At 39.7% G+C, this 14059-nt stretch overlaps 1 protein-coding gene across 1 annotated transcript in view; it reads left to right on the top strand.

Annotated features, from left to right (window-relative positions):
- The window catches only part of ARAP3 (ArfGAP with RhoGAP domain, ankyrin repeat and PH domain 3), a 185556-nt gene extending 176558 nt beyond the window's left edge, over positions 1-8998 (top strand). Inside the window, exons 33-34 of the mRNA XM_026718719.2 lie at positions 4656-4694; positions 5850-8998. Of these exons, the coding sequence (XP_026574504.2) occupies positions 4656-4694; positions 5850-6296 (486 nt within the window). The 3' untranslated portion in view covers positions 6297-8998. The remainder of the gene's footprint in view (positions 1-4655; positions 4695-5849) is intronic.
- The last annotated feature ends 5061 nt before the right edge of the window (positions 8999-14059 follow it).

The following is a 14059-nucleotide window of genomic DNA, read 5'->3' as shown; positions in this document are numbered from 1 at the left end:
GTAATTTATTGTAGATTCCAAATTCCTTGATGTCTTGTTTGTATCTACTATGAATTTGAAGATACACCCATTGATCAATTATAAATCCTCGCTCTTGTAATTCTTGTCGTGTTTTCAGCTTTCCTTGTGGGTCTAATAAATTTTCGTACTTAATCATTTTAGTTATATCCAAATTATTAGGGTGTACTATCGCTTCCATTGGAGATAGCCAAATCGGTATTTTTAGATAAAGTTTTTTACGTACTTTTTTCCAATTAGTTAATAAAGAGTCCCTGATAAGATGCCTATGGAAATATGATTGCCTGGGTTTCCCAGATTCCCACAGAAAGGCATGCCATCCTTTCTGCATATCGTGGCCTTCTAATACTAGTGTTCTTTTGTTGGTTAGGTTTACCCAATCCTTTATCCATAGTAGGGTGGCTGACGTATGATATATTTCCCAGTTTGGCAAGGCTAACCCTCCTCTGCTTTTCAGATCTTGTAGGGCTTTTACGTTAATCCTAGCTTTTTTCCCCTGCCAAATGAAATTCAATGTTATCTTGTTTAGTTCCATAAAAATTTTTTTATTTAATTTGATTGGAATTGTCTGGAATAAGTATAGAAATTTTAGCAGAATATTCATCTTAATCAAAGCAATCCTGCCCAATAAGGAAAGTTGTAAATTGCTCCAGAAATCTAAGTCTTTCTTAGATTGTTGGAGAAGTTTGTCATAATTGTTTTCTTTTAACGATTTGCTTTGTGGAGTTAGCCAAATTCCTAAGTATTTAATTTTTTTTGTCACTTGTATTCCCATTGTTGTCTCTAGCTCTTTATTCTGGTCTCCTGTTAAATTTTTAGTCATTAATTTTGTTTTTCCCCTGTTTATTTTAAATCCCGTGACTTCTCCAAATCGTTCTAGTTCTTCTAATAAGTTGTGTCCTTTTTCTATGGGCTCCTCCAGAAAAAAAACCAAATCATCAGCGAAAGCCTGTACTTTATATTCTTCAGATTTGATCCTCAAGCCTCTAATTCTCAAATTTTGCCTAATGTACGTCAGAAGAGATTCTAGGGCAAATATGAAAAGCAGAGGGGAGAGAGGGCAACCCTGTCTTACCCCTTTTTCTATTTTTATCGGGCCAGTTTGTTCCCCATTTATTAGAATGTTTGCCTGTTGAGTGTGGTAAATTGTAGTGATGACATTTTCAAATCTGGTGCCAAGATTCATATTATATATTGTATAGTATTGTATAGTATCTGATAACTCTCTATTGAAGTGGAATTTAATTTGCCTGAATGACAGATTGGGCCGAAGAAAGAGACCTAAAATTATCTGGTGTGTAAGCTTAACAAATAGATTTGTAATCACACTTAAAGGGCCATTACATCGAATGGTGATTTGGGATAATATTCTTAACATTGTCCAATTGCAAAAACAAATCTTATCAGAGATGACTTCCACAACAACCACGGCCCTGAAAACAGGAAGGAAGAACAACCAGACCTTGATGACAACTCTGGCAACTGCCTCCCCAACAACGCAGAAAACTATAGAAGAGACCTTGGTAGGAGAAAAACAACCGACTGTTACTAATGCCAACCTACAAGCGACATTATTATCCCTGCAAGAATCAATGCAAGAATCAATGTCTAGAATGCAGGAGATTATGATTAGGAATCTTAATGAGACCAGAGCAGATATTAGCGAACTGGAGGAAGAAATGGGTAAATTAAAAGAGGAGATGAGAGCAGATATACAGAGAGTTGAAGATAGGGTTGGGACAATGCAATTGGCCATGGAAAGAACTGAATTAAAAATAAAAGAAATAGAGAAGAGGACGGAACAAGCGGAGAGGAACCTAGAAAGGACTGAGGAAGATTTCAAAAATGTTAATAGAGAAATGGAAGATTCCTTGGTCCAACTTGAGATGGACAGAGGAGCTGCATACTTAAGGTTCCAAAACATGGAGGAATCCAAAAATGAAGAATTAGAACAATTAATGGCAGGTTTGTTGGCTGAACTAGTTGAAAAAGAGAAAGATGACTTACTCAAGGAATTTGATGAAATCTATAGGGTGAATACCAGTTATGCAAGGCGTCACAATTGCCCAAGGGAGATCCATATCCACTTTTCAAGAAGATGTATGAGAGACCTAATACATAGAAAGGCCAGAGATGAGAGAATATTATATAAGGGCAAAGAGATCATAATTCTCAAGCAGATTCCAAGAAAAGTGAGGGCCATAAGGCAAGAATATAAATTTTTAGCCAATTACTTAAATAAAAACGAAATCTCATTTAAATGGCTAATCCCAGAAGGGATGCTAATATCGTGGAAGGGAAGGAAAATTAAAATAGACTCAATAGAACAAGCACAAAACTTCCTAGAACAGCTAACAACCACGGAGGATCAACTCACTAGGGAGAAAATCCAAAGGAATATGCAGGAAGATCGTAACCGCCACAGGAACAAAGAAGAAAGATCTGTCCAAATTCAAGGGAAAGACAACTTACAACGAGAAAGAGAAGAAACAACTCCATATCAACCACAAGAAGAGAGCCGTAGAGTTACGAGACAAAAAGCGAGGCAGACTTAAGTAAATGGACGAAGGAAGGAAAATTCTTTCCATTAATATAAACGGCCTAAATTCAAGAGCTAAAAGGAAAAGGATTCTAACCAAACTAATAAAACAAAATGTTGATATAATTTGCATACAAGAAACACACATTAGGAAAAGTGAGGAGAAATTCCTAGATTGTCCGAAACTGGGAAAATTATTTACAGCACCAACAGATAAACACAAAAAGAAAGGTATTGCAATCTATGTGAGAGATGACTTAAAAGCGGAGTTAATCTGGGCGGACCCTGTAGGAAGAACTCTGGTGGTACAAATCTCGATTAATGGCATTACACTCTTACTGGTAGTAATCTATGCCCCAAATGATGATCAAGGTAAATTTTTTAAACATCTCCATCAAAAAATAACAGAATTTGAAAATGGTAATATTATTCTGATTGGCGATTTCAACTCTATTGCTGACTACCGGAAGGATCATAGTAATAGGAGTAAGAACAAAAAAGGAAATAGAGAATTCTCTAAGCCATGTAAGGATATGTTGAATGAAATGAATCTGGTAGATATCTGGAGAAAATTAAATCCCAAAAAAGAACAGTTTACTTATTATTCTAACCCACACAAAATTTGGACAAGAATAGATATGGCTTGGATAAATGGTGAATTAATTAATGAAATCAAAGATAGTGAAATCTTACCAAATGACTGGGCTGACCACAACCCAATTCAAATAACCTGGAGGGGTAGAAGAAAACCAAAGAAAAGATGGACTTTTAACACTCATTTAATAAAAGAAGAAGAATATACTAATAAACTGAAAGAAGAACTGAACTTCTTCTTAAAGGAAAATAATAATGATCTAACTTCGAAACAAAATATATGGGACACATTAAAGGCATTTATAAGAGGAATAACAATCTCTTACAATGCTATGAGAAATAAAAGAAAGTATGCCCAACAAAGTAACCTACAACAAGAAATTAAGGATTTAGAAACTCAATTACAAAAGAACCCCAAAAACCAAAGAATACAGAACCAGTTAATAACAACTAAACACAAACTTAATTTACTGGAACAAGAAAAATTGGAGATTAGTCTGAAAATGACTAAACAAATCTACTTTGAGCATGCAAACAAGCTAGGGAGATGGTTAGCCCACAAACTTAAGAAAACGAAAGAAAAAAGATTGATACACCAATTAATGGACGAGGGGGGCAATATGCATGAGGAGATAGAGAAGAAAAAAGAGATCACTTTTAATTACTTTGGGAATTTATACAAAAAAGAAGAAGTCTCTGAGGATAAAATAATGAAATACCTGGAGGAAGCGAATGATAAAGCAATTGGAGAGGAAGAGATAGAATTATTAAACCAAAATATAACATGGTCCGAACTGAAGTCAGCAATAGAGAAGCAAAGTAACAATAAAGCACCAGGACCGGACAGGATACCGGTAGAACTTTACAAAATTATCATAGAACAAATTGGACCACTGATGCTGGATGTATTTAATGAGGTACTCTTAGCAGCCAAGATGCCGGACTCGTGGAGGGGAGCCTTAATTTCGCTGATCCCGAAGGAGGACCTAGACCACAGACTTATTAATAATTATAGACCAATTTCGCTCCTGAATGCAGATTACAAATTATTCTCTTCTATAATAGCCAATAGATTAAAACAGGTTTTAAACACTTATATCCATGAAGATCAAAACGGATTTCTCCCATTTCGACAAATTAAGAATAATTTAAGAACGGTGATAGACATTTCAGAATACTATGAAGCCCACCCGGAAAAACAATTTGCATTTATGTTTTTGGATGCTGAAAAAGCATTCGATAATTTAAATTGGCATTTCTTAATTCAAAATATATATAATATAATTTATTCTTTTAAAGCAGGCCCTTTCTGACCAATATGTGACATAGATTGTAATCTTCAGCGCATCTGTTGCATAACCTTCTTCACAAAGGATAGATTACCTTTCTTTCTTGTACGAACTATGTGCAGAAATTCTTCAGATTATGTCCTTTTATTTTCCTGCTTTTTTGTGGATAAATTGTTACAGCTTCATCTGTCTACTTTTTCTTCTTTTTCATTCAGCATCGCTTACATACCCGAAGGATATTGTCCATGTTCTTTGTAAGTATTTGTTGATTTATTAAAGCCATAGTTTGGTATATTATAAATTCCATATGAATTCTTACATTGGGGCTATGAAGGCAGCTCTTAAATCAGAAGTGCACAACTGGATATTCCTGAGCTACAAATAACTGTAGACATTTTGGGTGCAATTCCTAGAGCATCTAAAAAAATGGCTACACAATTGTATTTTTTAAATATGACTTAAAATGAAAACATTTACATGGAGAATAATTACACAAACAAACCACTCCTGAAAACTTGCTAAGAAAATTGCAGGGATATCCCCAGGCAGTCACCAGGAACCAAGACTGATTTGAATGTTCTGATTTGCCTTCAAGTAAAAAAATATTTCAAAAAGCACTGAGGCCTTTTGTTAGAATCTAAAACACAAAACATAGCAAAAAGTAATTATTAGTTGATATCCAAAACACAAGGCCAAATAAACATTTTTATTAGTTTGGGTTGATCCCAAGCAGGGGTGGGATTCAAAATTTTTAACAACTGGTTCTGTGGGTGTGGCTTAGTTGGTGGGCATGGCTTGGTGGTCATGTTATTGGCTGGGCGTGGCCAACTCAATATCACTCACATTGAGGCATGCATCTCCTCTCCTGGCCTCTCATGACTGTGGCTGCAACAGTTGTAAGTGTGAAAAATGATCATAAGTCACTTTTTTCAGTGCCATTGTAACTGAATGGTCACTCCACACAAGCAAAGTACCAGCAAAGGAGGGGAAAAAAAACCTCCAGAGTGGTTTCTGAGACAGGAAGTCTAGTCCTGCCAAGAATGTAATAAAGGTTAATGGAGAGGCAGTTTCTGTAAGCAACACCAGAATGTTTCCTTCCTGCATTCCTTACAGGATTAGGTCAGTAATTTCTTCTAACAACCAGTTCTCCGAACTGCTTAGAATGTTAACAGCCAGTTCTAGCGAACAGGTGTAAACTGGTAGAATCCCACCCCAATCCCAAGTGTTCGTGGTACCTCAAGCCAATGCATAGATTTCTGAGTAGCTTGTTTGGCTCAGCCTGTACAATAAGATCCTCAACTGAAGCCCCAAAATCAAAGCAGCCTATCATGAACGCAGAATCTTTTTTCCCCTTTTTTACCTCGAGCTCAAAGAACAAATCTCACACTTTCTGTCTTGACCCCTTACAGCCAATGAAAATGCATCAAGAACAGCAGGAGCCAGCTGAGTCAGAGCCTGTCTATGAAGAGGTGGGCAGCTTTACAGACATGGATTTTCTGGAACCCACCCATTCCCTACTGCCTTGTGTGGATCAGGCTAAAAAACCAATTAGTTTTTCAGGTCAGTTGACATCCAGCATGCTGCCCCCTTGTTGGGTTCCCAGAGCATCTGGAATTGACTTAATAAAACCATGCTGCTTTGAGAGGACCTTTCAGATGGAATCAAATAAACAGAATCTCACTGATAGAATATCAGAACACAAAGTAATTCCAACTGTCTCTATGGATCAGCAGACTGGGCTGCCTCAAGCACAGGTTGCCCTGGGTAAGAAAGTTGGCCAACATACTGCACTTCCAACCCTCCATCAGGAAAATTCAACTGAGGTCAGTGAGACAAAGAAAAGCTTCCAAACTTGACTCACAAGACCTGATCATATCTCTTCCAAAAGGAAAAAATAACAGATTCATATCACATTAGGAAAACAAGAATTTGTGTTGGAGAATGAGGCTTGTAAAGTAAAAGTGAGCTGAGCAGAAGGTCCCAATAATGACCCGGAGATCAGGGAGGGTAGTTACATCTGGGGCTACTGTAAGAATGAAGTAACTATAGCTAATTGTCCACCCTGAAAGTGCAGTATTAGAAATTCATTCTCATTTTCTCTTGCTTTTACACAGCTGTTTTTAATTCATAGTGTGGTGAGAGGTTGTGCTTTCATTTTTACATCTCTTTGATGATTATTTTCCCTTTTTGATCTCTCCTCTGAACAACTTCCTGCTCACTGTTAGTCTCTATCCCCCATCTGAATATACTTTTCTTCTTTTCATGAGATACCATTACAGTCAAAAGGATAAGCATCCTACTCTTCCCTTACATTCATAAACTGTCAATCATCTCTGTACTTTGTGATTGTAAGGGAAGAGGAGAAAGAAGAAAGAATGAAGATAAAATTAAAATGGAAACTACATCTAGGTAGGCAGAACAGGACAACTTTTAGAAGCCATGTGTGGGAAAGGGGGAATGAAACATTTTGTTTTATTTTATTATTTTACTATTAAATTTTATTTAAAAATAAAAATATTTGAAAATATTTTTCAATATAAATTATAAAATGTTCAATAGAAAATATAAAAGAACAACAAAATAAAACAAATTATACAAAAGCAAAAATTCAATTTTTTAAAATTCATTTTCCAGATTCACTACCCCAGAAGTTTCATGTAGCAGAAATAATTGAGCTCAAAACCTGTCGTTAAGCAAGACAGTTGTTAAGTGAGTTTTGTCCCATGCTACAATCTTTCTTATCACAGTTGTTAAATGAATCACATGTAATCACAAGCAGTTGTTAAATTAGTAACACAGTTGTTAGGTCAATCTAGCTTCCCCGTTGATTGTCAGGTTGCAAAAGGTAATCACATGACCCTGGGACATGGCAACTGCCATAAATACATGCCAGTCGCCAAGCCTGTAAATGTTTATCATATGACCATGGGACAATGGTTTTAAGTGTGAAAAATAATTATAAATCACTTTTTTCAGTGCTGTTGTAACTTTATATGGTTACTAAACAAATAGTTGTAAGGACGACCTATATTAAAAATTGCTAATATGAATTAAAAGATAGAGATCAAATGAGATTAAAATTATCTTTCATTAAAGAACTATCCAATTGTATTTGGTGCTGCCTTAATTTTTCAACCAGTACTATTTTCTACATCTTCAAATATAATTGTACTAAAAGAACAATGCAGTTTTCCAGTGTTTTTCAGTAATAATCCTGGTCACTAGAAACAAAAATTAATTTCTTCTATTGTCCTATTTTATTTTATTTTTTCTTTTAACAACCCCATAATCCTTCATTTGGGGTGGAATCAGGGGGACTGAATGGAGTTGAGCGTTTACTGGGTAGCCTTTCCTGATGCCTACACAGAGTTTGCAGCAGGCATTTTCTCTTTGTGCCCTTTTTGAACTCTCAACCAGGGGTGGGATTCAACTGGTGTTACTACTGGTTCGATGACTATGTTTTGCGGGTGCAGTGTTTGAAAAGCAACTTTTTTCCTGATTTTTCAACCTCAGCTGTGCCGCGCAAAGCAGCTGAGGTTGTAAAAGCAGGAAATAAAGGACAGGTAAGAGCCCAGCTGGCGGGTGGGCCAAACAGAAGCAAACACAGAACAGGTTCAGTGTCTGCTGCTCTTCAGAGCTACTGGTTCTATAGAACTGGGCAGAACTGGTAGCATCCCACCCCTGCTCTCAAGCTTCCAAGTGAGCATCTTCACCTCTAGGCCATTACGGCATTCTTCATGATTTGACAGAACTGAACAATAAAGCTGTGCTAGCATTAATTGCCCAATATAGTAACATGTCTTCCCTTAAAAAAAATAACTTTCAACCAAATGAACAAGTAAATGGCCATTGCTAACAGATGGGAATATGTATTAATTTAATGATCTTTTCCAACAAATTTAGAAAAATGTTTGCTTAGTATATTTGATGGCTATAGTATAGCCTATAACTAATTCTTGATAAGTTTCCAAAGTCAGTTTAATAGTTACATCATGCAACTTCAAATCAAGTACAAATCCCAAGTCATTTCCTAACATTTTAAAGAATTTAAAGACAATCCTTTACATTCTATGTAAGTAGTAAGAGTAATACAAATTGTCTTTTGATTTTAAGTGACATGGTATGCACTATTTTTACAACACTGTTTATGTTTTCTAATTGGGGTAAGCTCATGAGCTGAAGAAGAAAGGATTGAATTTATTTCATTTAAAATAGTTGAAATTTCAATTATACCATTCAGCAAACTATAATCAATAGAAGCTAACAGCCAATGCTTGCATCCTATAAAGTCTTCTATTGCCTCGTTCCTTGAACAGTTTGTATTTATCCAGTGGAGGAAATATTGGGAATACATATTTTTTTTGGCCCTTGGAGAAGCCTACTTTAAGTGTTCTGCCAGGACTTTCCATGAGTCTGAAAGTCTGGGAAAGTCTGGGAAATTGTGTATTATGTATTTCTAATCCTAACTAAATTTTCCAGATACAGAAAAAAAAAAGTTTGTAACCTTGCTTGTGTAAATCAATAAAATGTTTCTTTAAAATGTTTTTTCAGAAATAAAGATTTGTAAAATTCTTTTTATAAGAGAGAGACTTCTAACTGCTTCCAGAACATCTGAGTAACACTAGAGGAAGCTACAGGTGGCACTGTCTCATGTGCTTTGAATGAGGTTTTTAAAATGTATGCATCATACTGCCCTTGCCAAATTGGTCTAAATAATAACAAATGTGTCCAAACGCAGTTGAGCATGACCACCAGTCTGTTGAAGAGATGAAAGAGATGGAAGCCTCATTTGAGATCCAAAATGTGTAACTACTCTACTAGATGAGAGTAGCAATAAGGCTTATTTATTTATTTGTTTGTTTGTTTATTGTTTGTTTATTTATGTTTCTAATTATCTAATGCACTCAGATTCCAGATTTCCATTAAAAATTGTACTATTTTTTCTGTAAATAGTTGTACTTAAAAAAGACCAATAGGCTCACAGTTCTATGGTGGTGAGTTTAGTAAATGAAGAGGATATCATTTCAGAGAAAAGATTTCCTTTAATTTGTGAATTTAGCAGTTACTCCAGAGGTGGTATTCAGCAGGTTCTGAGCAGTTCTGGATAGTGGAAATTTTGAGTAGTTCAGAGAACCAGCAAATTCTACCTCTGACTGGAGATTTTGCAGTATCCTTCCCCTGAGATGCCCACCAAGCCACACCCACAGAACCAGTAGTAAAAATTTTTTGAATCCCACTAATTGTGGACTGAAGAATTGCTATTCTTTAAAATGACCTCAAGATGCTTCTTTTGATTCATTTGTAGTCCATAGCCTAGGTGTTTAATTTTGTATAAAGCTGAGCTGATCCTGATGTCAATTAAAAAGATACTCCTTTGGTCTTTTTAGCTGCCAGAAAAAAGGGAGTAGGGGAAAACAAGGCATTCTTGAAATGCCTAGATAATCACCTCAGTAGCCCAAAGTTGTCGGAGCATAAGAAGGTTTATGGAGAGCATGATGAAGACGTATGTGTCCCATTGGAGAAGTCACATCCAAGGGCTGGGGGAAAGACCAGGGTCAAGGGAGAAATGTATGATGTGATTTAGTATTGGCTGCACCCAGCCACGTGCCAACATGGCAATTTCTAATAAACCAATTTACTTTTTCTGAGATGTGGCTTGAGACTTTTGATTTGAATGAAGGTGGATTTGTTGGAGCCCTGACAGACAGCCGATACTCTAAAAATTCAACATTCTGGGATACCTGACCCCCGGCCTCTTCAATTGCTTCTCGACACCTGGAATGCATGGAGATAGTCAGGTTAAAATGGCAGAGGGGAGCCTCTCGGAAGAAAGCCTGCTAGAAGCAGCCCAGCTACAAAAAAGAAGCTGAGGATGTAATCACAAGTGAAGCTGAGAGGCCTGAGCAAAGAAAGGAAACAAAACTTCCCACAGCTTTGGAAGGTGAGCTCCCCCAGCTTAAAAAAGAAGGAAGGGCCCTGAGTGAGCTGATAAGAGTGGAATGGATGTGGGACTGGGAACAAGACAGAGCCCCAAAGCTCCTGTCAGGATCCCTGGGGAGATCCATAGAGCTAAGGGAGGAATTTGACCATCATGCTGCCCAAAACAGAGGGGATCTCCCACAGAGCCTTCTGGTGTGAGGAGAAGTAGGCGAGATTACACCCTCCTCCTCTACCCAGCAGAAGAAAGAGCTCACAGTGGCAGCCAGTGCCTCCCACATGCAGCAGGTATCTCTTTCCTCCTTCTGCACGAACTAGAGCCAGGGAGGAAGGTCAGCCACCTCAAGCAGATTTACAGAGTGTAAAAGGAAGAGGGCAGAGCAGAGCTCTATGAACTACCCCTGATCAGGGGGAAACTTGATGGGGACCCAGACCAGCTAGCTCTATTCCTTGACTCAGCTAAGATTCACCTAGAACGTTATGGACACCTCTACCCCTCCCCTAGAGCCATGGTGAACGCCATTTCTGAGGGGCTGGAGATAAAAGCAAGAGGATGGCTAGCAACCCTCCACAAGAGAAGCCCCCCCCCCCCAAATGCATGACGCAGATGACTTCCTACGACTGCTAGAGGCCAGATTTCAGGAGGCAGAGGATGACCCGTATGCAGAAGATGAACTCAGCAACCTAAAGCAGGGAGGGTGACCCATCAAAGAACACATCTGTGAATTCAGGAAAATTAGTGGGAAGCTACCCCTTTTGCCTGAATGGATGCTGTTTCATTTTTTCAGAACCAGCCTGGACCAGCAAATTAGCAAAGTAACTGCCTATTGTGACATCCCCAACAGATTCTATGAGTGGTTCCAAGTAGCCATAAAAGTCAATGGGACATTACGTGCTAGTGATATGAAGAAGCCACCAGGGACCAGAGACAGAGGGCAACCAGATCAGAGGCCACCAAACCAATGGGATGGCACACCACGATCTTCCCCAAGACCAATCCTCTCACAAAGCCCAATTAAATGCTACTGATGTGGAGGAGTAGGGCACATAGCAGTGGCATGTGCACTCCCAGATTTGAGACCAAGGCCGAAACCACCACCCAGGGCGCGACCTGAATGAGGCCCCAGACATGCCACCAATGCATCCCAGAGGGTTCTTCAGGCTGCAGAGGTCCCTCTCCAGCCAGCTGAAGGGGAAGGAATTCCAGACAACAATGACCAGTCACCAGATCCTTACAACAGTGAGGACGAGGGGGAAGATGACCCAATGGTGAGTGTACTGATTCCCCTTTCGTTTTCCCAATACAGCTTACAGCACGAAAGACAGGGAATAAGGGAGTTTTCCAAGCCTTAACAGATTCAGGCTGCACCAGATGCCTGATCAATCTGATCACGGTCCTAAAACTGGGGATCAGAGTGAAAAAGCTAGCCCACACAATCCAGTTCAAACTAGTAGATGGCTCCCTACTGGGAGGAGCCTATGCCATTCACTTAACTGAACCAGTGAGACTAGAGCTAGTGGAACACTGGGAGACAATTTGATTCGTACTAGCTCCCAAAATGACAGATGCAGTCATATTGGGACTTTCCTGGCTAGACAAGTGGGGCCCGACCATCTGGTGGCAAGAGGGCAGCCTCAGGTTGTAAAGGGAGCCCAACCCCTTCCTCGCCATCAAATGGAGGCACTGCCAATGCAAGGAACCCCCTCCAAGAGTTCACCAGAACAACTGGCAGCCACCTCCAACAGAACCCCAGAGGTCAGACATATCCCCAGATAATATCAAGACCTCACTGAAGTATTCAGCAAGATGGAGTGTGACATCCTGCCCCCCCCCACCGTGAAATAGACTGCGCCATAGAAATCATCCCTGGGACAAAGTTACCAAAGTCCAAAATGTACATCATGACACCCTGTGAAATGCAAGAAATGCGCAACTACACAGACAAAAAGTTAAAAAGGGGTTTCATTGAACTGACCAAGCCACGGGTTGCAGCCCCAGTCCTGTTCAAAGAAAAAGAAGATGGGACCATGAGATTGTGTGTTGACTTTGGGCCATCAATGGACTGTGTGTACACAACCTATATCCCCTCCCGCTTATGAAGGACATGCTATCTCACCTAGCCAAAGGTAAGGTCTTCACCAAATTAGATCTCAGAGAAGCATAGTATCAAGTTTGCATCAGAGAGGGAGACGAGTGGAAAACAATATTCAACTGTCCCCTAGGGAGGTTTCAATTCAAAGTCATGCCTTTTGGACTACAGGGTGCCCTGGCGGTGTTCATACAATTAAGTAATGAGGTGCCACACGAACATCTATACAACTATAAGGGCGTCCTTGTCTACTTGAATGACATCCTCAGCTACACTGAGGCGATGGACGACCATGTAGCCCTAGTGCGCCAAGTACTGGAAAAACTTCTAGCACCAAATCTGTATGTCAAGCTGTCAAAATGCGAATTTCACCATGCACTGTTGGACTACCTGGGATACTGAGTCTCAAAGGCATAGAGATGGACCCAGCCAAAGTACAAGCTGTCCTCGGTTGGCAAGTCCCTCATATCTGCAAACAGCTACAAAGCTTTCTGGGGTTTGCAAACTTCTACCGGCAATTCATCCCCTCCTTTGTGAGGACTGCCAAATCCATGATGGACCTTCTTAAGACAGGAAGCATAGAAACAAAATCCTGCCCAGGACAACCCCTACAGTGGGACCTAACCTGCCAAAAATCATTTGAAACACTGAAAGAACTATTTGCAAAAGAACCGGTGCTGAACCACCCTGACCCCGAACAACCCTTCGTCATACCAGCAGACTCCAGTGATGTGGCAGTGGGAGCACTGTTACTCTAAAGAAGTGACCAAGGAAACCTACAGCCCTGTGACTACACCTCCCATAAACTCACAGACATAGAGAGGTGATTGGCTGCATGGGAGAAAGAGGCTTTTGCAGTAAAATGGGCACTGCAGACCTGGCGTCACCTGTTGGAAGGGGCCAGAAGCCATTCAAAGTTTGGACCAATCATAAAAATCTGGAAAGCCTTAGGACCCCACGAAAACTATCACCCAAACAAGTCCGCTGGGCCCAATACTTCAACCGATTTGACTTTGTGCTAAAACACATCCCAGGGGGAAATAACTTTCTGGCTGACGCCCTCTCTCACGTGCCCCAGTGCAAAAGGGAAAAAAATTATAAATGCCATCATCCCCTCTGTCCAAATAGCTGCACAAGTAACCACCAGATGACGATGACGTGACCAACAAGACCGATCCGCAGATGACTTAGCCATGAAATTAAAAACTGAATTGCTAGCAGACCGCTGGTTCCAGGACAATCAACACATCTTAACGAAAAGAGATGACCTAGCCTGGAAAGGAACAAAACTCTACGTTCCAGAATCCCTACATATTCTAGTCCTTCAGATGAGTCACGACACCAAGCCAGCAGGCCACTTTGGGTTCTTTAAAACTTTACATTTAGCTCAGAGGCAATTCTGGTGGCCTGGCATAAAGAAAGACGTGGACAGCTATGTGAAGAGTTGCACCATTTGCGCTGCGATGAAAAAACATCCAGGAACACCACCACCCCGGATTGCTAGAGATGGTTGAGGAACCAACGAGGCCGTGGGAGGAGATCGCAATGGATTTCATAGTAGAGTTATCGAAAAGTGGAAGAAACAGTGATCT

The sequence above is a fragment of the Pseudonaja textilis genome, chromosome 3 (genome assembly GCF_049901715.1).
Source record: "Pseudonaja textilis isolate UNSWEBS1 chromosome 3, rPseTex1.2, whole genome shotgun sequence".
In the NCBI taxonomy this organism is placed as follows: domain Eukaryota; kingdom Metazoa; phylum Chordata; class Lepidosauria; order Squamata; family Elapidae; genus Pseudonaja; species Pseudonaja textilis.
Note: the sequence above shows the minus strand (reverse complement) of the source record. Positions and strands in the feature narration are given on the sequence as shown.